We start from the raw sequence: 27180 nt of genomic DNA on the forward strand, positions 1-27180 counted from the left end.
AAACTAGCCATTCATATTCCTAAAGCAAACTAACATCCTATGTGAGAGATGCACATAGACTGGAGTCAACTCTGTCAAGTAAAAACAAACTACACAATAAACAGGATGTCAGCACACACGCTTCACCTCTCACACAAAATAAGGTCACAACACATTAACCCGCATATGCATAGGTACTCACTAAAAGCCTGCCAAAAGAACACACACCTCCCCAAACGCACACCACCCACACTCACCAATAAGCAAAAACAAACCACAACACATATCAAAATGCAAGCCTATCTCAATACATAAGCCCCTAATGCAAAACACATCAAACGTCTTAGTCATAGACGAGTCTATAGTGAGACACACAGATGCCCCCTCACCAGACTGGACAAGGAGAAAAGGTCACGGTCAGCTGCCTATCAGGTGCCAGGATCTGACAAATCATGCATGCACTCAAGTCAATCAACATCAAGTACCGTTATGACTGTCATAGTCCATACTGGAATGAATGACTTGAGATGTACCTCTCTGGACTATATGAAGAGAAAAATGATAGAATTCTCTGATTGTGTGTCCCCGACAAATATGTCCCTAGCCCTAAGCAGTACCCTACCCTCGCCCAGGATGCTGTCACAATATAAACAATAAAAATGACTAACTTCAATAATTGGCTCAGCTTTTGTTATCAGTCCAGGGGGATCCAGTATCTGTCAGCCTGGGAGGATATTGCTGCTTTGCTAGAGATGGTCTGCACCTGCCCCCCCTAGGCTTACGGATACTGTCAAAGGTCCTTGCCTCCCCCATAGTGCCTTTTTAGGCAATGTTGTTAAAACAACAAATTTTCCAATTTAACAAAATCTAATCAAGACAAACTCAGGGTTATGCTTCTTAATTATATGAGTTTAAGCATGAAACTGCACTCCCTGAAAGCACTCCTCACCTTAGAGGATGCTGATGTCTGTGCAATTACTGAGACATGATTCAAGACTCCTTGAACTACCCCATGTCCAATTAGCTATTGGGAAAGTACCATACCACATCAATGCTAGCTTTAGATCCCCCACCATGAACCAGGATACGCACACCACCTACCTCAATTTACTGGAATCCCTCACCATACAGCCCAACAAATTAGTCATGGGAGATTTCAGCTCTCCTTCCATAGACTGGGGGACATACACAAGCAAAATCCCACTCGCCCAGTGGTTTCTGGGCTTTATTAACACAAATGTTCTGGAACAGATAGTCGGCAACCCCACTAGGAGCTCAGTACTCGCCAACATGCGGGTCACTGTACCCCCCCATGTATGATGCCATCCCTAGTTAGGTCAGACCACAAATCAGTATGGTGCCATCCCTAGTTAGGTCAGACCACAAATCAGTCTCGTTTGAAGTAACTACTGGAACTGACACCCTCACAGGAACAAAAATTATAACAAACTTTATCAAAGCTAACTACAGTCTGTTAAACAATGGTATAAAAAGCTTCATACCATCCACAATCTCAGACATCAATGACCCCTACGCATAAGTGTACACAAATGCCTTGGGCAAACATTTAAGCAAATGCGTAAACTCTACTGCACCTGACTGGATTAAAACCAGGTATTCCCGTAAAAAAAAAAAAAAACAAAACAAGCCACTGTGGTGGGCATGGGCTTCAAGTATAAACAGATTATATAACAAGAGGAAAAAACTGTTGTCCAAAAGCAAAACAAATATCACTCTGCAGAGGAAGAGTTCCCTCCTAAGCCTAAACAAGAAAATCAGAAATCTTGTAAAGTCTTCTAAAGCAAACTACAAAACTAAAATTACATCCCTAACCAAGGATAATCATAAGGCATTCTTTAACTACATCCGAAGTCTAAAAGGGAATGCCCAGCTATGTGCCAAACTGGCTGTAGATGGGATCACTCATACTACACCAGAAGACATTGCCAACCTGCTAGCTGACAGATTCAGGTAAACCTCACCCCCTATCCTCACCTACCATATCTCAAAGCATACCCGACACCACCCCTCTGCCTAGTATCTCTAGAGAATAGGTCATCTCTGCACTCGCCAAGACCAAAAATACAGCCTCATTGAACAGATAATACACAAGGTTGTTAACTAAACAATCTAAAACAAGACCTAGCGTACCCACTTGGCGTTCTCTTTAATCACAGCTTGAGAACTGGTTATGTTCTTGCAGAATGGAGAACAGCAACAGTAATCTCCCTGCACAATGGGGGGCCATCAATTGACCCTTGGAACTAGACACACATGAGTCTAACCAGTCTCATCTGCAAGGCCATGGAAAGAATTATCATGGACTTTATCAACAAGGACATAGGCAACCTCCAAACACTGGGCCCAACCCAGTCTGGCTTCATTAAGGGTAGAGCATGCTTATTAAACCTGGTGGACCTTTTTAAAAATATCAACAAAACTATGGATGAAAGTAAGACAGTGCACATTGCCCATCTCGACCTTCCCAAGGCTTTTGACACAATTCCCCACTATGGCATCGTTGAGAAACTTTCCCATATAGGGATTAACCCTTATGTTACTAGATGGATATCCAATTGGCTCACAGACAGAACACATTCTGTCAGAATTGGTTACTCCACCTCTACCAGTAGAACTGTCACCAGTGGAGTCTATGCTGGGCCCCTTACTGTTTGGCATCTATTTCTCAGAACTCCAGGCCAAAGTAGAAGGCTTTTGGCTCACCAGGTTCACTGATGATAGCAAACTGGGAGCAATCACTGAGTCCCCCAGTAGTGTCAACATATTACAAGAAGGACTAACACAAACAAATGATTGGTGCCAAAGCCATGGTCTAAAACTAAATGCAAAAAAAAAAAAAAAAAAAAAAAAAAGCATTATTATTTCCTTTGGTAAAAACGGAATTCCCTACAAATTACAATATTGACAGCACCCCCTTGAGTTCCTACCCTGCAAGACTTGGGAACACAGGTTAATAGCAATCTGAACTTTGACCACCAAATTTCCACAGTGGTAAGGAAAGCCTTCTAAGTTGTGCACCTCATAAGCAATGGCATAACATCCAGGTCAAGAGATGTTATAACTCCACTGTGCTCGACCCTCATCAGACCACTAATAGAGTATAACTCACCCTTTTGCACGTACCTCACTGGACACCTGCAGCAGCTGGAGAGACTTCAGAGGTTTCTCACTAAAAATACAGGGGCTCCAAACCATGACCTACACGGACAGGCTGAAAACCCTGTCACTTTACTCTGTATCTTATAGGCAGCTGAGAGGTGACTTGTGCCTGGCCTATAGGGCAATCTCCAACCCTGCCCTAATGGAAATGCTGCACATTCTCAAGTCAAATGGCACACGAGTAACTAACTCTAGGGGAACTCAGCCTAGTTTGTGACATTAACAGAACATGCTAGAGAGACAGATATTTCTCCCAGAGACTGCCGCATCTCTGGAATACACTTCCTATTTATGTAAAAGAGAGCTCCTCACTAACCCTATTTAAACGCAACCTAGCAAACTGGATGGGAGACTGCAAATTCACCCCTGGGATGGCACCCATGTCCTCAAGGACAGGGGTAGCCGGTGTTGATCACTGACTGCTGTGTTCATAAATTCATTCTGTGAATTGCCCAAAAAGAACAAATGGGGATACTTGGGATTAACGTGGCTAGGCTTGTAAATGCTCTGGGGCCGCTAGCCCAGTAACCTACAATGAGCCTATGAACCTATTTATGAGAGATAAAGTGTGTGTGTGTGTGTGTGTGTGTGTGTGTGTGTGTGTGTGTGTGTGTGGGTGTGTTTCACATACCTCTCAAAATGTCCAGATTTAGCCTCATAGTTTTGGGCTGTTTCTCATAACATTTGTGGTTTTCTGGTAAATTACAGAGGACTGAAGTCACTAAATAATGACATATATATGTGCTTCAGGCTTCATATTCTTCAGAAAAATAAATGCTAACATAAATCATGTTATTCTAACAACATTCTAAGTTAATTAGAGCAATATTTAAAATCTATCCCTATTTTGGGCCAATGTATCCCCATTATCTCAGGCTATGTCCAGATTTCTTGCACTAAGAGGTTGAGAGGTATGCATACCTCTCAACTCTTTTGCAGAATGCCCTGATTTTTGCCTCATATTTTTGGCCTATTCCTCAAAATTTGTGGCTTTCTGGCAAATCACTGAGGATTGAAACAACTAAACAATGTCATACATTTAAGTTTCAGACTTTATTTCCTTCAGAAAATGCATACTAAGACAAATGCTGTTATTCTAGCAACTTTCTAAGTCTATAAGAGCAATATTTAAAATATGTGCCTATTTCGAGGCTTTTATTCAGATTTCTTATGCTACGAAGTTAAGAGGTATCAAGGTATGATAAGTAATGTCCTAGTTAGGTGGGGACAACAGGTTCGTCAAGTAACTTGATTAGGCTTGACCCTGTGACTTGGTTACAGGAAACAAGATCCTGAATCCTCTACACCAACTACCAGACTGCTGAAGGAATTGTGAGCTTCAGTGGAGACAAGACCATACTTCTCAACCTCTTACAGCAAGAAATCTGGACAAAGCCATAAATAATGGGGGGGGGGGGGCAAAGGCCCAAAAATAGGAACACTTTTTAAATATTGCTCTTATAAACTTAGAAAGTTGATAGAATGACAGATTTTGTGTTAGCATATATTTTCTGAGAGGGTGTGACATCCTGTTAATATCCCACCGAACAGCAACTAATAATGTGATGTCCCCTACTATCCTGGGTCAGTAACTAAGGAACTTCAATCCTCATTACTGACTCCAATGTGAGACTGTCACTTACAAGGAGTTGTTGTGTCTTTCGGCTTTTCCAGGTTAGAGGCCGCCACAGCGGAACTCCGGTCCGCTAATGATTGGCAGTAGATTTTTACATGCCAAGTTGCCAGCTCTGACACACAACCTTCAACAAAGGTACGCCCATTCACGCATGTCTCCACATAGAAGACGCTTTAGCTGAGAATCGAACAGGACAACGTCTTACTGTGAGGCGACAACGCTAATATTTCAAAATTTCCCCTAAGAGCATAACAGGAACATGTTCTATAACCTGGGACTGGACTGTACACTTCTGTCCACCCCTAATGTAACTCCTTATTACACACTCCAGAGCAATGTGTGCCAGTTTAAGATCTCTGATACACTCACACTTAAATGAGAAAGCCTGACACAGATTTCCAGCTGTGTCCCTTTCCCCAAATGATATGGTAAAATGCAGCCACCAAGCAGAGCATTTACATTCCCTTTCAAAGGGGTTTCCAATTATTAAAACCAGATATCAAAACAAATGGTAGCATATGACCTAAAGCAGCCAGGCTTTCGGAGTGGCCCAGGAATTATCAAAGCAAGTATAAGCTGAAATCAATAAGGAATTCACTGAATAACCAGCCACAACGTAAGATAATACAAATATTTAATAATAAGCAAAATGATTAAAATTTAAAGCAATAATTTCAATAAACAAACAGAATTAAATTACAAGGAAATGAAATTAATACTGAAGGATAGAAATCCAGCATTTACAAAATCTCTAATTAACTATAATTTTCTATCTGACTAAAGAATACTTCGCTGATCTAAACAAAGTATTACAACAGAGCAAAGGCATGCTTACAGTTCTTGGTGAGTCCTTTTGGCATCCACTGCTCAGTACAACTGTGAACTATGAACTCAAAACTACAAACTCAACTGTGAACTGAACTATGGACTGAACTCAGCTACACTCAACAACTATAAACTGAACTCAACTGCCTTCAGCAGGCTCTTTTATAAGGTAGGTTGTCTTAACTGCTTCAGTTCTTATTTTCATTTCACTGTTTGAAAATCAACAGACAGCTGTTTATTAAAGTTCCTTCCTGTCTTTCACTCTCTGAAAGTAAACACAAAGCAACTGGAAACATTCCAATGACATCATCTGTAGATCAGTTGACTCTGAGACAGCCTGCATTTAGAATCTCCTTCACAATCATGCACAGTTAGAAATGTAAAAGAACACCGTGCAACTCTTTAAACATCCTGTACAGACTACCAATCAACATGTAAGAACTTATTTACAATATCTTAGCTAGTCATGCTGGCATATAATACACAGGTTAATCTGAAATGATGCACAAAACCTCCGCCAGACATGCCAGCACAGATGACAGCGTGTAATCTCTTCACAAGGGGTATGAAGTCTGAAACTCAAATGTCTGTCACTAATTTCTGACTTCACCGTTCAATGATTTTCCTGTGATTTCTCAGAAAATCACAAGTTTATGAGAAAACAGACCAAAAATATTAGGCAAAAATCTGGACATTCTTCAAAAATCTGTACAGTTGAGAAGTAGTCAAGAGCCTAAATCCTCTACACTAACTACCAAACTGTTGATGGAATCATGAGTTTGAGTTTCAGTACATTTTCAGGGAATTATGAGTTTCAGTGCATTTTCAACAGATTATGAGTTTCAGTTCATTTCCATGGAATTGTAACTACCAAGGGAAAAGTTTAATGTTGGTCATGCTAAGTCTGTTTTCAATGTGGAACTGTTTTGTTTATCAAATGGCAGTCACTGTTTGTGCTGTAGAATTTGAAAGCAGTATTAGTAGCAGAATTGCCTTTGGTGCGGAAGGCTGTGGATTCTACTCCCACACCATGCAGCTGGAGTGATGATATTGCAGTGCCCTTTCAATTGCTGATTACTCAGTGCATTTAAATTGGGATGGGTTTCTACACTCATAAGTGTGTCCTCCTTTGTATGAGATACCTAGTAACTCTGAACTTGTTGGTTTGTCAGTCATTCTTTATTGCAATATTACCAGCTTACAATTGTTTTATGTAACACAGGCAATTAATTCTTCAAGTGCAGCAGGCACTGAATTTGTAGATGAAACATTGAAATGTAAAGTTGTTTGCCAGCAGCAACCACTTTATTACTTACAGATCTATTTAATTTGGAATTATTCAGATGACTTTTACTTCTGCGGTTTGTACTTATTGAGTGATATTAGTGGATTGTAATCACAGACGTTTGAGTGGCCTTCTATGGTTGAAATTTTCTGAAATGGGTAATTTTGTCATTATTGGTTCATACATTTTGTTTCAATGTTTACTGAAAGAATGTTCAAAACTACAAATTTAAAACACATTCCAACAAGTGGTGCTGTATTTATACAAGGAATATAATTTAATACATTCAGGAAGGTGACTCAAAGAACATATACATGTATGCATGGCCCCAAAAATGTGTGCAAGGAGCCTGTGGTTTGAAAACAGCCCAAAGGTAAACTTAATCCTCCAACCAAAAAAAAAAAAACATAACTACAGAGGGATTAAACTGATCAGTCACAGCATGAAGTTATGGGAAAGAGTAGTGGAAGTTAGGTTAAGAAGGGAGGTGATAATTAGTGATCAGCAGTATAGTTTCATGCCAGGAAAGAGAACTACAGATGCAATGTTTGCTCTGAGAGTGTTGATGGAGAAGTACAGAGAAGGTCAGAAGGAGTTGCATTGTGTCTTTTTGGATTTAGAGAAAGCATATGACAGGGTGCCTAGAGAGGAGTTGTGGTATTGTATGAGAAAGTCGGGAGTGTCAGAGAAGTATGTAAGAGTGGTACATGATATGTACGAGGGTAGTGTGACGGCGGTGAGGTCTGCGGTGGGAGTGATGGATGCGTTTAAGGTGGAGGTGGGATTACATCAAGGACCAGCTCTGAGCCCTTTCTTATTTGCAATGGTGATGGACAGGTTGACAGATGAGATCAGACAGGAGTCCCCATGGACTATGATGTTTGCAGATGACATTGTGATCTGCAGTGAGAGTACGGAACAGGTGGAGTAGACCCTGGAGAGGTGGAGATATGCTCTAGAGAGAAGAGGAATGAAGGTCAGCAGGGCTAAGACAGAATATATGTGTGTGAATGAGAGGGAGGATAGAGGAATGGTGAGGATGCAGGGAGTAGAGGTGGCAAAGGTGGATGAGTTTAAGTACTTGGGATCAACAGTTCAGAGTAATGGTGAGTGCGGAAGAGAGGTGAAGGAGAGAGTACAGGCAGGATGGAGTGGGTGGAGAAGAGTGTCAGGAGTGATTTGTGACAGACGAGTACCAGTAAGAGTGAAAGGGAAGGTCTACAAGAGGGTAGTGAGACCAGCTATGTTATATGGGTTGGAGATAGTGGCACTGACAAAAAGGCAGGAGTCAGAGCATGACGTGGCAGAGCTGAAAATGTTAAGATTTGCAATGGGTGTGACGAGGATGGACAGGATTAGGAATAAGTATATTAGAGGGTCAGCCCAGGTTGGAAGGTTTGGAGACAAAGCCAGAGAGGCAAGATTACGTTGGTTTGGACATGTGCTGAGGAGGGATGCAGAGTATATTGGGAAAAAGATGCTAAGGATGAAGCTGCCAGGCAACAGGAAAAGAGGGAAACCTAAGATAAGGTTTATGGATGAGGTAAGAGAGGACATGCAGGTGGTTGGTGTGACCGAGCAAGATGCAGAGGACAGGAAGAAATGGAAACATTTGATCTGCTGTGGTGACCCCTAACAGGAGCAGCCGAAAGAAGAAGAAGAAGAAGTGTAGAAAAAAAACAAGAACTAAAAAACACTGAAGGCAACAGAGAACAGACTCAAAAATGAGTGTAAAACAGTTTAATCCACGCTTTCGTCAGTCAGACGTCTTCAGAAATACAAACTTTAGTAAAACTTCCATGTAGAAATATATACATCCTTCACACATACATGCCCACTGGATCTTTAATTACATCAATTCAATAAAACAATTAAACAATAAAATGTAACTCTTAAATTAAACTAAAAAACAGTCAAAGGGGGGTACCAAATCCACCTTTATATAACTATTTTCCCCAACGATAAAAAACATTATATGCTGACAGCGTCATTAAGCCCAGGAGGGCTGTCTGCTCCTAACCTTAATTGCCACAGAGTCTCTCTCCTTTCTACCAAGTTTTTCATGTTACCACCTCTCAAGTCCTTGTCTATGTGTCCAACAATAGAAAAAGAAAATTTCTTACATAAATCATAACAAACAGTGTCTGTATAGGGCATTATTTTCATCTTTACTTCTAATAGCATAACAGTGTTCCTTTATCCACTTATTTAGTTGTCTGGTAGTCATGCCAATATAGAAGGCTGGACATCCAGAACACAGAGCAATATATATCACATTGGTAGTGTTGCAATTAAATCTCCCTGGTACAGAAATAGTACGACTCAGATGTGACAAACTAACATAAGGTCCCTCATGAATGTATCTGCAAACACTGCAGCTAAAGCATTTGTACATACCCTTAGGTCTATCCGAATGAGGGAGAGACATTCTGTTATCATCCTTCTCCAGTAAACTCTTAATAGTGCTGACCTTCTTGTATACAAAATTAGGAACATTTCCCAAAACTACTTGCAACTCACTACTACCAGTAATAATTTTACAATTGTCCTTTACCACAGATTGAACTTAATCCTCCACTGACCAGATGCATTTTTTGAATGTATGTTTTCATGCCGTTTCAATGAATGTGAGTTTCAAAGGCAAAGAAGCTTATTGCTTATGCTAAGTTTGTTTTCACTGTAAAACAGTGTTGTTTGTTTAGCAAATAGCTATTAGTGTTTGTGCTATTTTATCTATCTGTAATCACTGAGAAGTAAATAAGAAAAGAGTATGCACACTGACAGGTTTGAACAGTGTTTATGGTAATTGGGGAGAAACAGCCAAGTAATGGAACACTGGAATGGCTAGGGAGAGGGCTGTTGTGGGGAGGGGGGATAGGGAGTTGCTGCAGGAGGGGCTGTTCTGGGGGGGGGCCCGATCTATTACCCTGCGTAGGGCCTCATTTGACCATGATCCGGCTCTGGTATTTTGCACTGTTATTTACTATAAACTATCGGAAGTTGGAAAGAAATGCTTATTATTTTGTGTAGCTGACACTTTGTTTTTTCATTCCAACTTCTGACAGTTTAAGGTTTTCACTGTTAATTACTGTTAATTAATAATGGTTACATTGTTGAACATGCCAGTGCAGTTCTGTCAATTGTGGACTTCAACTGAAGTGGCAGCAGCCCACCCAGGTACATTCTGGGCAGTCATTTATGAAGTAACAACAGTAAAAATACCAATGAAGACAACAATGATGATGGTGATGATAAAATAAGATTTAATGCAGTCAGGAAACTGGAATAACTTTGACTCTGCTGCCACTGCGTTTTCAGAAGAAGTTAATACAATTTCTTTCTTGCCTTAAGTCTTCTGTTTTTTCCTCATTTTTCATTACTGCAAGTTCACCACAGTTTTGTTAGATTTTTAAAGTCATGCAAGAAACATTAACTTATTTAAAAGCACAATAAAAATACTATATGATTTTTTTTATTCTGCTTATAAAAAAGTTAAAGCTTTTTGCCTGACTTTAAACCTTAATTTAGATTATTTATTATTATTTTTCAAGTTGCCCAGTTTTGTTGCACTTCTGTTTTATTTAATTGAACAAATGAAAAAAAAAATGTAGCAGGATGACCATGAAAGTGGTAAACCACTTTTGTTCACAGCTCTTACTTTTACCTCAAAACCTCATAGCTCAACGGATAAAGCTGAAAAACGTAATGGGTCAGGAAAAAGGTCAAAGGTCCAGAATTAGGGACAGAGTTTAAGTACTTTATAACATTGTTCTTATACACTTAGTCACTACAATAACAGGTTTTGCATTAACATGCATTTTCTGAAGAATATGAAGTCTAGAAGTCTGAAATTCCAATATCTATAATTATTTAAGTTTTGAAAGCATCACAAATTTGCCAGAAAACCGCAAATCTTGTGAGGAGCAGACAGAAAACATGACACAAAATCAGGGACAGTCAAATGTATGCTCTGGTCTCTCAACCGTTTAAGGTAAGAATCAGGGAGAAAGAGTGTGAAAGGCTCAAAATCATAGGCATATTTTAAGCTTTACTCTTGTCACCAAAGCAATGGATGAAGGTAAAACAGTTCGCATCGCATCACCTTGACATGGCTAAGCCTTTTAACACAATTCCCTACTCAGGTATAGTAGAAAAGCTGGACTGCTCACTGGCTCACAGGATGCAGGAGGTCAAAATAGGGAAGGCTAACTATAGAAAGACACCAATCACTAATGGAGTCCCCCAGGGTTTGATGCTGAGACTTTACCTGTTTGGCATCTACAGTGGATACAAAAAGTGTACATACCTCTGTTAAAATGCCAGGTTTTTGTGATATAAAAAAATGAGACCACAACAAATCATTTCAAAACTTTTCCCACCTTTAATGTGACCTATAACCTGTACAATTCAATTGAAAAACAAACAAATCTGTTAGGGGGATAAATATAAAAAATTAAAAACATACAATAAGCTAGTTGCATAAGTGTGCACACCCTTAAACTAATACTTTGTTGAAGCACCTTTTGATTTAATTACAGTATTCAGTCTTCTTGGGTACACACCTGCCATCAATTAAAGAGACTCTGATTAACCCCAAATAAAGTTCAGCTGTCCTAGTATGATTTCCCTGACATTTACTCAGTTGCCTGCTACAGCAAAAGCCATGGTTCGCAGAGACCTTGCAAAGCACCAAAGGGATCTCATTGTTGAAAGGCCCCTAGCAGTCAGGAGAAGGACACAAAAAAACTTTCCACAGCATTGGATATACCATGGAACACAGTGAAGGCAGTCATCAAAAAGTGAAGAAAATATGAGACAACAGTGACGTTGCAAAGAACTGGATGTCCCTCCAAAACTGATGAAAAGACAAGACGAAAACTGGTCAGGGAGGCTGCAAAGAGACCTACAGCAACACTGAAGGAACTGCAGGAATATCTGGCTAGTATTGGTTGTGTACTACATGTGAAAACAATCTCCCTTATTCTCCATATGTATGGGCTATGAGATAGGGTTGCAAGACGGAAGCCTTTTCTTACACAGAAAAATATCCAGGCCAGCTAAAATTTGCAAAACAATACATCAAGTCTCCCAAAAGCATGTGGAAAAATGTCTTATGGTCTGATGAGACCAAGGTTGAACTTTTTGGCCACAATTCCAAAAGGTACGTTTGGCGCATAAAAAACACTTTGTATTACCAAAAGAACACCATCCTCACGGTGAAACATGGTGTTGGCACTGTCATGCTTTGGGGTTGCTTTTCTTCAGCTGGAACTGGAGCTTCAGTCAAGGTGGAGGTGGAGGGAATTAAGAACAGTTCCAAATACCAGTCACTTTTGGCCCAAACCCTTCAGGCATCTGCTAGAAAGCTGAAGATAAAGAGGAATTTCACCTTTTAACACGACAATGACCCCAAGCATACATCCAAATCAACAAAAGAATGGCTTCACCAGAAGAAAATTAAAGTTTTGGAATGGCCCAGCCAGAGCCCAGACCTAAATCCAATACAAAATCTGTTGGGTGACCTGAAGAGGGCTGTGCACAAGAGATGCTCTCACAATGTGACAGATTTGGAACGCTTTTGCAAGGAAGAGTGGGCAAATATTGCCAAGTCAAGCTGTGCCATGTTAACAGACTCCTACCCAAGAAGATTGAATGCTGTAATTAAATCAAAAGGTGCTTCAACAAAGTATTAGTTTTAGTGTGTGCATACTTATGCAACCAGCTTATTGTACGTTTTTTTATATTTTATATTTTCCCCTAACAGATTTGTTTGTTTTTCAATTGAACTGTATAGGTTATAGGTCACATTAAAGGTGGGAAAAGTTTTTAAATGATTTATTGTGGTCTCATTTTTTATATCGCAAAAACCTGGCATTTTAACAGGGGTGTGTACACTTTTTATATCCACTGTACTTCTGGGAAGTAAAAGCAAATAGCAATGGACTTTGTCTGACTAAGTTTGAGATGACTGCAAGCTAGGAGCAGTTACTGGACCCCCAAATGACTTAACCATCATTTAGGTAGGTTTGTCCCAAACAATAACTGGCAACATAATCATGAACTGAAACTAAACTCTAAAAAATACATTACTGTATCCTTTGGGAAGTCATCTACACCAGGGAACTACCTAATTGGCAATACCCCCCCTCCCGAGAGTTGACCCAGTTATTAGGGATTTGGGAACTTATGTGGACAGTGACCTAATATTCAGCCAACAAGTGACCATTGTCATAAGAAAGTCTTTCTATATTGCACAGCTTATGAAGAAAACTGATTGCAACTAGATCTAAAAATGTTAGTGCCCCCCCCCCCCTTTACGAAGACCTCATTAGGTCAATCATTTTGTATAATGCCCACTTTGGCATATGTCTATCCAGACACATATAACAACTGGAATGCCTACAGAGATACCTTGCTAAAAGGATACAAGTCCTAAACAATAGGACTTGCACGGACCACCTCAATGCCTTATCACTATACTCTGTATCCTACAGAGTGCTAAGAGGTGACCTGTGTCTGGCATACAAGGCATCCTCCAACCCAATACTGATGGGCATACTGAACATCAGCAAGCCAGCCGGCATCAGAAATACTCAGTCCAGGTATCTGAACAGAATGGTGTGGAGAGACGGATATATATCAGTGAGGATGCCACTGTTCCAAAACAGACTCTCCAGTCAAGTAAAACAAAGCTCATCCCTGCAAATTGGGTCTAAGAATGGGTAATACGAAATGCACCACAGGATTGCCCTTCATGCAACTAATGGATGGAGGCAGTTCCTAAAAGCTACATCCCTTACATGGGTCACCTCAAATTATCTATTGTATGATCGCAGTTATTCTCACTACAGCTAATATACAATTATCAGCCATGGGGAGGGTAAGACCAATCAGGAAACATTAAGTCTGGCACCAAAAGGGAAACTGGTTAAGTTTAAAATGTCCTCCAAGTGAACCTATGTTGAGGTAGTAGTTTTTAAAAAATTGCCCACTATGTGCCCCTGTCACCCTCCGCCTCCCAGTCTTCAACAGCCTCTGGCTCCTCTGAGCCCCTATTATGACCAACCAACAAGCCTCACTTAGTTCTAAACTTGAACATTGCCATAATAAAGTTGCCAGATTCACCTGCAACAAAACTTACCATACCCCAACACTGTTTAGCGCTAAAAACATCTAACTGGCTTGAGTTTCCTCACCACCTGTCTTACAGTCGGCTCATCTTAACCAATGAAATCATCCAGACCACCCACCCGCCTACCCAGTAATTAGACCCCTACGCCAATACTATCTTCCAAACCACCGCTTCAGTCAAACAATTTAAAAAAAAGCTTACCATCTACAAACCCCAAAGAGGGGTCAGTCTCTATTCCAACAATGTAGCTAGCCCCCGAAATAAGACTCCTACATCAAGCAAGTCTATATCACACCTTCATCTTTTCGAACTACTACTAAAAGGCTTCCGGTCTGCCTCCTGGCTTATCCATGCTCCTCCTCTGGGATGTAGCTCTCTAACAACCTTCATTGCCTTTCTTACACATGCCTTTAAAACACTAAATCATTTAACCTGCGTATCCCCTTCTAATACCACAGTTTATTGTACTTCTTAAACTACACCTATTTCTGATTAGCACAACAAAATTATTATTCCATCACCATACCTCTCAAGTGTACCTCATTACAAGGAACGTACCTCAATTTGGGGTCTTAAAAAGTTCATGTTCCTCGAAGTTCCTGAAAGTTCCACATTGAAAGACTCTGTCACACATTCAGTGTTAGGAATTTTTTAAGTGAAATCCATTGTAAATAGAAATGAATCATATTACTTCATTAAAAGATCTTCTTTACATGTAAAACCAGCATATTTTAACCATCCTAGGACCTTCCTAGTTGAAGTTGTTAGTAAGCTATTAGTATGTGTTCCACATTTTGCCCATTTGTTCCACATTATGAGGGCTAGTGTTCCTCATTTTGGACATGGAAGGTTGAGAGCTATGTCCATCACTACCTCTCTGCTGCCACTCAAAACTTGCTTACTTCCTCTAATAGCTCCCTCTATTGTATTACAATAAACTTTATTATACTATCATACTAATATATTCACTGAAACCGCATTGAAAATGTGTTACTGTAAAATTTACATTGACTGCATTAACTATGGCAACTTGAAGTTTTCTTACCGGGTCTCAGCTGAAAAAAGGCACCTGTGCCCGTCGAACTTTCCCAGTAAACAAATGTCAATAAATAAATAAATAAACCCATCGTTAATCTTTCATTATACACCAATAATAATAAAAACAAGTTAAGCCTTACCTTCTTAGTTTGTCAAACCAATGCCCCTTAATTCTACCTAGGAGGTGAGTGTCTGCCAAAAATACCGCTTTCAGAGCAGTGGACGGTGTAGATGGCTTGCGTTCATTATGCTCTGGTAACTTCAACTCAGGCCACCTGCACTGATATATTACAGTGTAATAAACCAAAAATTCGCAAAACAAGAAAACGCAGGCCACAGCACACCCCAGCTTCAGTAGAAAATGTCCTGCTGCTGTCCTAGAATAGTGTCTCCCCATAGCCAAGCACCGGAATCGCTGCAAAGCCATTCTAAAGTACAAAGGGCCCTTCCTACTCAAGGATACTGGTCCACCAGGTCTTGCTATTGAATCTGTCCTTTCAGTACGCACAGCATCACCACCACTATCGTAGTACGCAGAAAATGCACCCAGTACAGTAATACCCTACTTCGCTAGTCATTCTGAAAGTCGCGTCTATAATAACAGTTTTGAAGCCGTAATACCTGCTATTCGCGCGTGCTAGACCCGTACGACAACATTCCTCTGCATACCTCTTCAACCGTACAGATTTTTGCAGAATGTCCAGATTTTTGCCTCAAAGTTTCAGTCTGATCCTCATTCAATTTGTGGCTTTGTAAACCCAATTTGTGGTTTTCTGGCAAATCACTGCGATGCTCTGAGATATTAAATTACTAAATAATACATTTGAGTTTAAGACTTAATATCCTTTAGAAAATGTATTTTAATACAAAATCTATTATTCTAGCTACTTTCTAAGTTTATAAGAGCAATATTTGAAATATGTTCCTATTTTGGCAAAGCTTTTGTCCCACCATTATGTTGGGCATTGTCAACATTTCTTTGTCTAAAAGGTTGAGAGGCATCCTGTGCATCAGTTGTCTTCCTTCTTTCTGCTGAGACAACCCATGCAGGTCATTGCAATAAATGTAATTTTTGCCGTCATATGTGCAAAAATAGGTTGCGGATGGATGGATGGGTTACAGACGTAAATATTGAATTTAAGATTAGCGATCCAAACGTTACGAAAATCGGACTAAAACTCTGCATTGTTGTTTCCCCGCCCACTCGTAACGTCATCAGCACCCCCCCAGAAAATGCTCTTTTATGTTTTGCTTCTGACTAGCTTGTGTTGCTTAAAGCCGAAGTGATAGAGACGGTGCTGGGTTTTTTTAACTTATTTTACTTATTTTTTTAAGTGATAGAGGTGCTATGCTGGAGCAGCACAAAGACTATTTTATTAAAAAATTAGCTTATGCCATCTTGATTTTCATTATCGCACCCAGAAAGAAGGGATTTTTTTATACATTTGCTAAGTGAAGCAGGCGGTCAGAGCCGGATTTTCGTTTCCTTTTATAATTGGTGGAACACCAGATTAGCAGTGGTCAACGCTAACACTGCTAACTGTCCACAGTAGCTTACTACTTCGTTACGGCGGGTGGGAAGGAAGAGCTGGCCGCGAATAACTTCAGCAAGTACTGTAGCCACGTCTTCTTAGTATGAAATGTTTCTTATCGTCCATATTTTTACTCTGACTACACGTGCACATATGTAACTCTACTTTTATGTCAGTCTAGGAATGCCGTCTGTCAGGTATTTTTTTCTGAAATTCACTCAGGAAAATTCGCGTAACATTCAGTTTTGTTTTTGCTGAGTACTTGTCACGTATTGGAGTCATTCTGAGAACCAGCGTTTACTGCCTCACTTGGATTTCCTATTTCCATTTAAATAATGTCAGAATATTTTTTTTTTTTACATCCAGGGCGATATAAAATCTGACCATTAGCAAAAGGTTAGACTAATCAAAGGAATTTTCTTAATAATGTATCTTAGAAGTACACGAAAACGGCTGATCTTTCCGTTTTTATAAAAAGAAAAGAAACAAGGTATCTGCCTCCAGACAGTTAAATTGTTTTCTGTGGTAAAATTACATATGCATTTTTGTCTTTAGTATAAACAATGTAAATTAGAATAAGACCTAGATTCTAGAAATTGTAGAATACTCGCTGCAGGCTCCTGTGTACAAATAGTTATCTAACAGGGTAGTACCTCGCGGGCGGTACTGCGCAGGTTAGGGCGTGTGCATAATGATTGGCAGGTCAGCGCACATTTGAGTGACACTGAGCTTTCCCGTTATGCCTGAATAAGTAACCTGCCAAATGTTCTCGTATGTTTTGAGAGTCCTGGTAAAGTACTGAAGATTAACGTCATTAAGTAATGACATACATTTGAGTTTCAGACGGCATTTCCTTCAGAAAAGGCATGTTAACATGCTTCTGGATTACCGTACTTTCTGAGATTTCTAGGTTGCTCGTTCATTGTATCATATGTGCACATAGGACATATTTTTCACCTGCACAAGGTTTTGTAGAATGGCCACATTTTGCGTCATTTGGTAGGATCCTTAGTTAGTAGTTTGTACGAGTTAAGTAATAACGTGCTCCTATTTTTTGTTTCTGTATTCTTAAAGTTTTTGCCCCTGATTCTTTCCTCAAGGTTGAGATGTATGAGGTATCTCATATACGATTTTCTACGTTATCTGCGCAATTTATATTTTGCTGTCGTTTGTGTTACATGTTTATTCCTAAACGTTTAAAGCATAAGTATCTTGTAAACTGTGTAAGTGGTCGTCAAACTGTACAAAGGTGAATTTTTATTAAGTTCAGAATCTGCATCCGGTAACATTCTTACTACTGGGTTGTTGAACAGCTGCATCATTCTTAGCGTACCTACGACAAGTGTATTTCTTTGTTGACATTTAACAATTCCTTTACTTATTCCTCTTTCCAGGGGGGGGGGGGGTGCAACACCGAGGATGAATTTACTGTTACCTAGCCAACATTAGGGAAACTAAATTGGCTTTATGTAAAAAGAAATTGTATGTCCATTAGGCGAAAAATTATTTGAGAGAAAGAGAGATTTTCTAACCCCCAGAAGTAACCCTTTCGTTTTCAAAATGTGTAGCAATGCCTGTGAAACTCTTAATAATTTGTAATCAGGTACACCTAGGAAGCTTTTAGTATACAAGAACAGCGAGGGTCGATAATTTCATGTCTTTCATTACTTTATAACGTAATGCGCTCTTTCAGATAACGTTCTTACTGACAGCTACATGACAGCTAACTAATATGAACTAATATGAATGTAGATTCGAAAGGCGTGGGCGTGTTAGGGGCGGGGTTTGCTACTGCGCATCCTGCGAGGTTCTACACTGTTAGATAACCAAACATACCAGTTATCAAAACAGTATTTCAAAAATATTTTATACCTGTGGAATGTTTATACATTTGGTCATCTGCTATAGATTTTTTCATATGGGTAGTGCAATGAGAAGAGCACTTTTGCTAGGTTTTTGCATCTTCCGATGGAGATGTAACCTTATTAGGACAGCGCCAGAGATTTTTTTGTTTTGGTTCTTTGTTTAAATTTTCATCCTGCCTTTCTGAGCATTTCCCAGTTTTGGCTGTGGGGGTCTGGGGAGGGGTGCTTACAGGAAGTTTCAAACTTCTCAACCAGATTCAATCAAAAGTTGCAGTTTTACTCATAACATGATTCTACTATTATTTGCTCTGCCACTTCTATCCCCTCACTCCTAAAACTGGCTCAGGTTGCCTTTACAACCACTGAGCAATAGATGAAAACATATCACCTAGCACTCAATGCCTCTAAAACTAAATTAATGTTACTTACCCCCTCTAAGGCAACGTCTTTCGATATAAACACATTCTCCATCACTAGTCAAAATAATGTACCTCTGGAACTGGTGTCAGAGACCAAGTTACTTGGGGTCCAAATTGATAGCCAGCTCAAATTCAACTCTCACCTACAGCTAAATATCAAAAAACCCATCAAAAACTCGGTATGCTTTACCGACAATATCATTATCTCACACCTGCTACCAAAATCACCCTCTCTACTTCTTTTCTCATCCCCTCCCTTCTCTACGGAGCTCCACTCCTAACTAATCTACAGTCCTCTCTAAAAACACAACTTTCCTCTTGCTACAACAAAATTGCCAAGTTCGCTACCAACTACAAGTCCTCCACACACCACTGTTCCTCTCTCCAAAAACTGAAATGGCTAGAGCTACCCAGTTATCTTGCATATATTCAACTAAATCTTGCACATAAGCTTATTTTCAACCCTTCCCTCTGTCCCTCCCTTTCATCAGCTTTTAAAATGCACCTTCCTGATAGAGTATTAAGATCCAACAATCAAAATCTGTTAGAAGTATATAAACCAACTCGTCCCCCAGGAAAAAATCGTCTGTCTTATGGCCTTGCATGCCTTTGGAACTCCCTACCACCTTCCATTCGCACCACCCACAACCATTTTATTTTTAAAAGATCTCTTCATTCACATCTTGTATCCCAGTGGGAATGCTCTTGCTCCCACCCCACATAACTTACTCTTGCAAATTCTATCTTCCTTCCTTCCTCTGTTTCCTCCTGCAACTCTCCTTGTTATTCACCCATAACTCTTACATATTAATTGCAAATTCCATCTTCCTTCCTTCCTCTGTTTCCTCCTGCAACTCTCCTTGTTATTCACCCCTAACTCTTACATATTACTATTAATTGGAAATAATGCTCTAAGCCACACCCCGTAAGTGTTTGCTTCCGAATATGATATTATTTCTCAATATTTTCATGCTAAATTTCCTTTTAGTCTGTATTATCTATTAAGTATTTACTTGCAAATTATTTTTCTGTATCTTTAACCTTTGTATAAGAGTATAATTTGTGCAACTATTAAGAACAACCTATTGTAACCTATTTAGTTTTGGAGCTTTTCTCCCCAGGACTCCATTGAAAATGGCTTCATTTGGCCCAATGGTCTATCCTGGTAAACCAACTGCAAATAAATAAATAAATAAATAAAATAAAAAAACAGCCTCCTCTGAGTCGTTAATTAGTTTCACCTGTGCTTATCCTATCAGGAATGTTATGAGCTGACTTGCTACTGCCTAGGAGGAAAGCATATGAACAATGCAAAGCTAAAACATTAGTAAACAAGACTTTTCTGTTCATTTCATATTTTATTTTGCACTGATTTTTGAATGTTGGCTAAGTGCAATGATTTTATGGCATGACTGCGACAAGCTCTGTAGAAAGCATATGAACAAAGCAAGACTCAACCAGTAGTAGAACCAGTCTTCTCTTTTTTTTCATGTACCTAAGTAAATTCTGGCTATGCACATGCCTAACCCCAGGCTAATGCACTACCTACCCTTCTATACCTCCTCCTTCAAAACTAAACTACCATTAATCACTGTAAAATACTTGAAATTATGTACCGCCCTATCTCTATCACTCTAATTGCTAACAAAAGAACTAATCTTAACAGCACAAGTGGTTTCCCAATTCCAGTATGGACTATGGTATTGTGTAAATGAGTCCTTTCACTGAGGCAGTGGCACAGTATCATGTAAAAGTCCTGTTAAATATATTCTTTTTGTGTAAAGTGTTATCACAGGTATAATTACAATGTATTCACTATAAATGTGTGTAAAATAATTTGTAAATTTTGTAATTTACCTATGCATACAAAAATTATGGGCTTTTCTCCCCGAGCCTCTGGTGAAAATGGGTCATGTGACCCAGACTATCCCAGTTAACATATGTCAAATAAATAAATACATAAATATATTGTTTTTAATCTCTAAATATTAGCCAACTGTTGTGCCTTTCTCTGACATGCTGGTGGCTCTGTAAAAAGCACATCTTCATTTTCTAGTCTAAACTGCTGATTTCTAAATACTAATGAGGTGCCCTTAATTTTATGATCTGTCTGCTTCTAATTCTGTAAAAATAAGAGTGATACAAGTTTTAATATTAGTAATTTCATATTTTGTTTTGTGCTGGCTTCTGTCTACTAACAAAGTACATTTCTTAATATACATGCTGCATCTTTGTGTGTTACTGCATGTACAATATATTCTTCAGCACTTTTCTTTCTTATTTTACCTTACAGCTATATGCATTTATGCCACGTTGTTATCTGTAAACAAATAACTGAAACGGTACTGTGTAGCCTTTTGGTTATTGTTCTTTCTGTTTGTAATCCCAGATGACTGATTGATTCCTAGTCTGACAACCATTCATCCTATGTGGTGTCCACATCCACACTTCAGACTCACTTAGACAATAAAAGAGTGACTTTTTCACGTTCCAAAATTTTCAGACTTACAGTATTGGAAAATTATTACTTAAGCTAAAGAACTATAATCAATGATACCCTGTTAGCTGAATATTTAAAACTGGCAGCAGATGCCCTGGCCCTCCCCATCTTCATACTAATTAATTGTTATATAATCAAAACTATATATCTACAAAACCAAACCACATATGGAAACTGAAATGAGCACAGTGAAAATAGCACCACACAGAAAATGACAACACTAGGAGCACACCGTTTCACACTGTATGAATTAATTTAATAAGGCACAAGCAAAACGTTTCAGCAAAGCTCTTTCTCAGTGCATGCACACATCATAGTGAAGTCACATTCTTTAAAAACAGTAACCAGCCAATCACAACAGAGAATCAATTAGCAATTACAAATATTTAAAAACCAAGTGATTGTCATCATAAAATTACAAACAACGAGATAGTAAAAGAAAAGAAAAAATACAGTAAACAGCTCAGAATAAACATATAAATACATAATAAAAAGTATATTTTAACTACAAAAATACAGTGTGTATTCTTAAGTCTAGGTTTGATACTATTGTTTGAATTCAAACCAGGGGGGAAATCTGCTGTAAAATGTTTGTCCATCTGTACTCTGCAATGTCTGTGCTGTTAATTATATCACCCCCCTACATACCTAATTGTACTACTTGAATAACCCTAAATTAAATATATGTGTATTACCTTCTGAGGCAATATATTTATATAGTGCATTTGTTTCAATGCATCTGTGTATTTCCGATAGATGTGAGCTTATGCGCTCCTTTAGTTTCTGATTAGTCTTACCTATATAAAATCAACTTCAGGAGATGCAGTTAGCTAAATAAACAGTGTTTTCTGTTCAACATGTTGCAAACACTAAATTCAAACTTTTTTTTTCTAATAGGGTGGCAAAATAAGGTGTCCGTGTTTATATTATTACAGAAATTGCAGTTAAAACAAGCCCCAAGATTCAATAAAGTCCGTGTAGGCTTCCTGAAGAGCCTACACAGAAAGTATCCATGTACATGACCACATTCCGCCCTCAGCAGCATGCCATGTATAATAATAGTGGTGTGTGCCTATGTGTGGTCTGAGCAACAAGGATACTGAATCCATAAAAGACTGATGGCACACCCAGATACCCTTCAGCCCACTGACCTGACAGAAAGGGGTACAAGACAATTTATTTCATTTATTTGGATTTATTTTAATTTTTGTTTTTACTTTGCACAATATGCTGCTTTATTTAGCAATACTTAGCTCTGCGCAGCCATACATCAGACATGCGCCAGACATGTAAAATAGAAACTGGATACATTCAATTTCTATTTTGTTTATATTTATGTGCTTGTTTGCACGACGCAAGATGTTATTTAGCTATGCTTAGCACTGCGCACTCATGCATTAGACATTTAGGTTCATATTAGGCTATCTGCCCTAGGGCATTTATAAGCCTAGCCAGAGTGTGTTTGGCTTTCGCCACCTATTTTAAATTAATTTTGCTATGCCCTTTTTCGAGGTTAGTATACTGTGCCTCTGTCTAACAGTGACACAGAAGTGATACCCGGGGTAAACCTATGATCTCCCATCCACTCATCAAGATTCCTCTTGAAGAGAGTCAATGAGGGACTATGCCTAACCTGGACTGGGATTTTATTCCAGAGTGAAGGGAGCCTCTGGGTTATGAATCTGTCCCTCCTGCATGTCCTATTTATTTCAGTGCTGAGGTTCAAGTCTCTCGAGCGCGTAGCTCGATGGGATTTGGATTTTCTGAGGTGCAGCATGTCCATTAATTCCGGGTTGGACATGGCTTTATACGTCAGGCACAGATCGCCTCTGAGCAGGCGGTATGCCACTGAGTACAGCTGGAGTTTCTTTAACCGGGCAGCATAAGGCATCTGTTTGAGCCCATTGATCCTCTTGGTGAGGTACTTTTGGGGTCTTTCCAGTTGCTGCAGGTGTCTGGTAAGGTACATCCCAAAAGGGGCATTGTACTTAATTATGGGCCTGATGAGGGATGAGTAAAGAGGCACGATGACCTCCCCTGATCTAGATGTGAATCCCTTCATGAGTAGGTGGGCTATATAAAATGTTTTTCTAACCACTTTGGCCACGTGGTTGTCAAATGAGAGATTGCTATCAACTTGGGTCCCCAGGTCCCTAATTACTTCTGTACTTAATGGATTACCACCTATGTGGTAATTTGTGGGCACTTTGTTTTTGCCAAAGGGGATGACTATACACTTTTTGGTGTTTAGCTTGAGGCCATGGCTCTGGCACCAGTTGTCTGCTTCTATGAGGCCCTTTTGGAGGATGCTTGTGTCGGCTGGAGAGTCGATTATGGCGCCGAGTTTGCAGATATCTGCGAACTTGGTCAGCCACAGTCCTTCCGTGTTGGCCTGTACCTCCGAGAAATATATACCAAACAAGAGAGGTCCCAGGACTGAGCCTTGTGGGATGATGCTTGTAACTGGTTTGGAGTCTGACATGGCTCCAGCAATTCTAACCATGTGGGTTCTGTCCTTGAGCCAGTTTGCAACCCATCTAGTGATATAGGGGTTTATATTTAAGCTGGTGAGCTTATCTATAATGCCCGAGTGGGGTAGTGTATCAAATGTTTTTGCGAGGTCCAGGTAGGCTGTGTGGACCACCTTCCCCTCATCAATGGCCTTGGTGACTGTTTCAATGAAATCAACCAAGTTTAAGAGGCAGGATCTGCCCTTAACAAAGCCGAACTGGGTGGGATCCAGTGTCTGTAGGTACCCAATATCTTTATTTATGAGGTCCATGATGATCCTTTCAATAGCTTTGCAGACCAAGCTAGTCAGGCTTATGGGGCGATAGTTTCCAGGATCCGTTGAGGCACCACCTTTGTGGAGAGGGACCACTGTTGCTGTATGCCACTCTTTGGGTACATATCCTGTAGTAAGGCTGAGATTGAACAGTAGATTTATGTTTGGGTTTAGCTCTTCTTGGAGTTCATGTAGGACGCAGCCCGGGACGCCGTCTGGTCCCATTGATGTTGTGTTTTTTGCTTTGGAGAGGGCAGCTTTTCCCTGAGCATCTGAGATGTCAGGGGGGGCAGCACTCTGCTGGGATAGATATTTGCCCTTTTGGTGGGGAGGGGGGGAGAAGTTTGCGCTGAACCTGTCAGCTAGGATGTTGGCAATGTCTGTGGGTTCAGTGTATTTTTTGTCATTTTGGACTAATTCTGAGCATATCTGGGAATTCCCACCCAGGTTCCTAACATAACTAAAGAAAGCCTTGTGATTATCCTTAGTGTCCTGTGCAATTTTTCTCTTGAAGCTGGCCTTAGACGATTTTATGAGTGCCCGTAGTTTTTTGCTAATACTGATCAGAGATGCCTTCCCTTTTTGGGATTTTGCTCTATCATGTAGTAGCTTCCTCCTTCTATTGTATAGTTTGTTTATGGCTGGGGTCCACCAGTCAGGACGTCTGCCTTTGGAGGATTGGGTCTTGGTTTTATTTGGAATTGCATGATCCATGCATTCCTGAAGATGTTCATAGAATGCGTTTATAAAGGATTCTGCGGTCTCGGCCGTATTTTCCACAGGCCTGGGGGCTTTGAAGGATTCCACCTCGGTTTTGAGGAGTGTGAAATTTGCTTTAGATAAGTTTTTCACTGTGGTTTTCAGAGCAGGGGGTGGAGTCGGGATGTGAATATCCAGTGAGATTAGTTTATGGTCTGATCATACCAGTGAGGGATACACTTCTGGTCTGGAGCATAGAGTCCCCATGTTGGTGATGATCAGGTCCAGTATGTTTTCCCCTCTTGTGGGAGTGGTAACAAGTTGTTTCATAGCATTTGAGTTTATAAATTCTAGGAACCTTTGGGCTAGGGTGTTGGAGCTAGAGTAATGCTCCCAGTCTATGTTTGGGTAGTTGAAGTCGCCCAATATAATGGTGTTTGGAGAGACCTTCATATTTTCCAGTGTTCTCAGGAAGGCCGAGTGGGGTTCCTGGGTTTGGGAGGGTGGTTTGTAGCAGGCTATAAACTGGAAGGCAGTTTTACCCACTGTTACTTGCACATGGATAGTCTCTGATGCTTCGTGCTGTGCCACCAACCTGGAGGTGTGGGTATCTTTGACAAATATTGATACTCCCCCTCCTTTTGTGGTTCGGTCCAAGTTTTGGGGCCGAAAAGCATGGTATGAGGTATAACCTGGTAGTGCTGGGGTGCTCTTGGGAGCCTTGAACCAGGTTTCTGTTACTGCACACATATCAATGTTCTCCATGCTAAGGAGAGTTTTGAGTGCGTGCATCTTGAGGTTTAGACTTCTGGCGTTGAGTAACATTACTCTTAGTTTCTTATCCCTTGTGATACCTATGGAGGTGGGTTTGTCTTTTGAGCCTTGCCTAAAAAGGCACTATGGGGGTAGCAAGAGCCTTTGCCAATATCCGAAAGCCCAGGGGTGACAGGTGCAAGCCGTCCCTAGCAAAGCATCGTGGCTTGTCGAGCATGTCATCCCAGGCTGACAGGCATTGGATCCCATTTGAATGACACCAATATTTAAGCCAATTGTTGAAATTGATCATCTTGTCTTCATATTGTGGCATCATTCTTGGTGAGGGTAAGATGCTACTCAAGGTCAGGGTCATACCGGCCTGGGCTACATGCTCAGAGAGCTCCTCTATGTCTCTTTTCATGTAGTCCAGGGAGGTACGTCTCAGGACATTCAGACCAGCATGGACAATGACTGAGTCATATTTGTACTTGCCTTGGAGTGACCTGAGTGCTTGTGTTATGTGGCGGATCCTAGCGCCTGACAGGCAGCTCACCGTGACCTTCTCCTTGTTCAGCCTGGTGAGCGAGACGTCAGTGTGCCTGACGATAGAGTCACCTATTATAAGTGTATCAGGTGTGTTGTTTAGCCTTAAGGGCTGTGACTGTTCGGCACACTGGCTTTGTGAGCTATGTGTTGCACGTGTTTTGTTTTGGGGTAGCGGTTGTTTGGGTGTCTGCTTTGGAGGTCTCTGCTGCTTAGGCAGATTTTTATTTAGAGACTCTGAATATGTTTTAGTGTGTTTATGTGTTTGGTTTGCTGTCGTGGTAGGTCTATGTGAGACTGGAATTGTAGTGGGTGTGGTTTCCTTCTCCTCCTGACTGGTTACGCCAGTACTGAGTTGAGAGAGCTTAGCCTCCAGTTTGGCTATATGGTTGCATCTCTCACATGTGTTGGAATTTGTTGGGAGGAGGAGAGGGTTGTCTGTGTACATGAGGCAGTTGTAACATTGCCTCAAGATTCCCAGATTCACCAGCTGGACCGGAGAGGAGATTGACAACTGACCTTTGGACATGCTAGAATAGTATTGGGAATTCCTTTATAATTGAAAAAAAGGGCCAATGGGGAACAAGGTACTCAAGGGGAGTTTGTGAGGGTGTAGTGCTTTTAATATTTTAATGCTGACTTATATAATTGCTTTAGTGAGCAAGTGCCAGGTAACTTAAATGCAATGTGTTACAGGTAACTTAAATGCAAAAACGACAAACAGTAACTTTCTTTCAAGTGAAACAAGGAAATAAGTAGAGTAAGCAATGCAGGTATCACTAGGGATCCAGAGAAGCGCTGAAAAGCTGCGTTTTAGGTGGAATTAGCGTTTCAGGGAAATAACAAGCAAACAAACAACAAGCATACAAATAAAGCTAGATTCAGCAGGCCTAGATCTAGTCTATGCTACAGCAAACAAGGTGTACCAATTTCAGTAAGAAACAGTTCAAATATGCAGGCACTATAAGCCTTTAACTAGAAATTCCCAGCTCAGAAGGGCAGAGGC

The 27180-nt window shown here is 40.2% G+C and overlaps 1 protein-coding gene across 1 annotated transcript in view; it reads right to left on the reverse strand.

The window, feature by feature from the left end:
- The window catches only part of MPPE1 (metallophosphoesterase 1), a 1333952-nt gene extending 1317976 nt beyond the window's left edge, over positions 1-15976 (reverse strand). The window contains exon 1 of the mRNA XM_044067363.1: positions 15216-15976. Within this exon, the coding sequence (XP_043923298.1) occupies positions 15216-15502 (287 nt within the window). The 5' untranslated portion in view covers positions 15503-15976. The remainder of the gene's footprint in view (positions 1-15215) is intronic.
- Positions 15977-27180: the final 11204 nt, after the last annotated feature.

The sequence above is a fragment of the Protopterus annectens genome, chromosome 3.part1, assembly GCF_019279795.1.
Source record: "Protopterus annectens isolate FY-2018-M chromosome 3.part1, PAN1.0, whole genome shotgun sequence".
Taxonomy (NCBI): Eukaryota; Metazoa; Chordata; order Ceratodontiformes; family Protopteridae; genus Protopterus; species Protopterus annectens.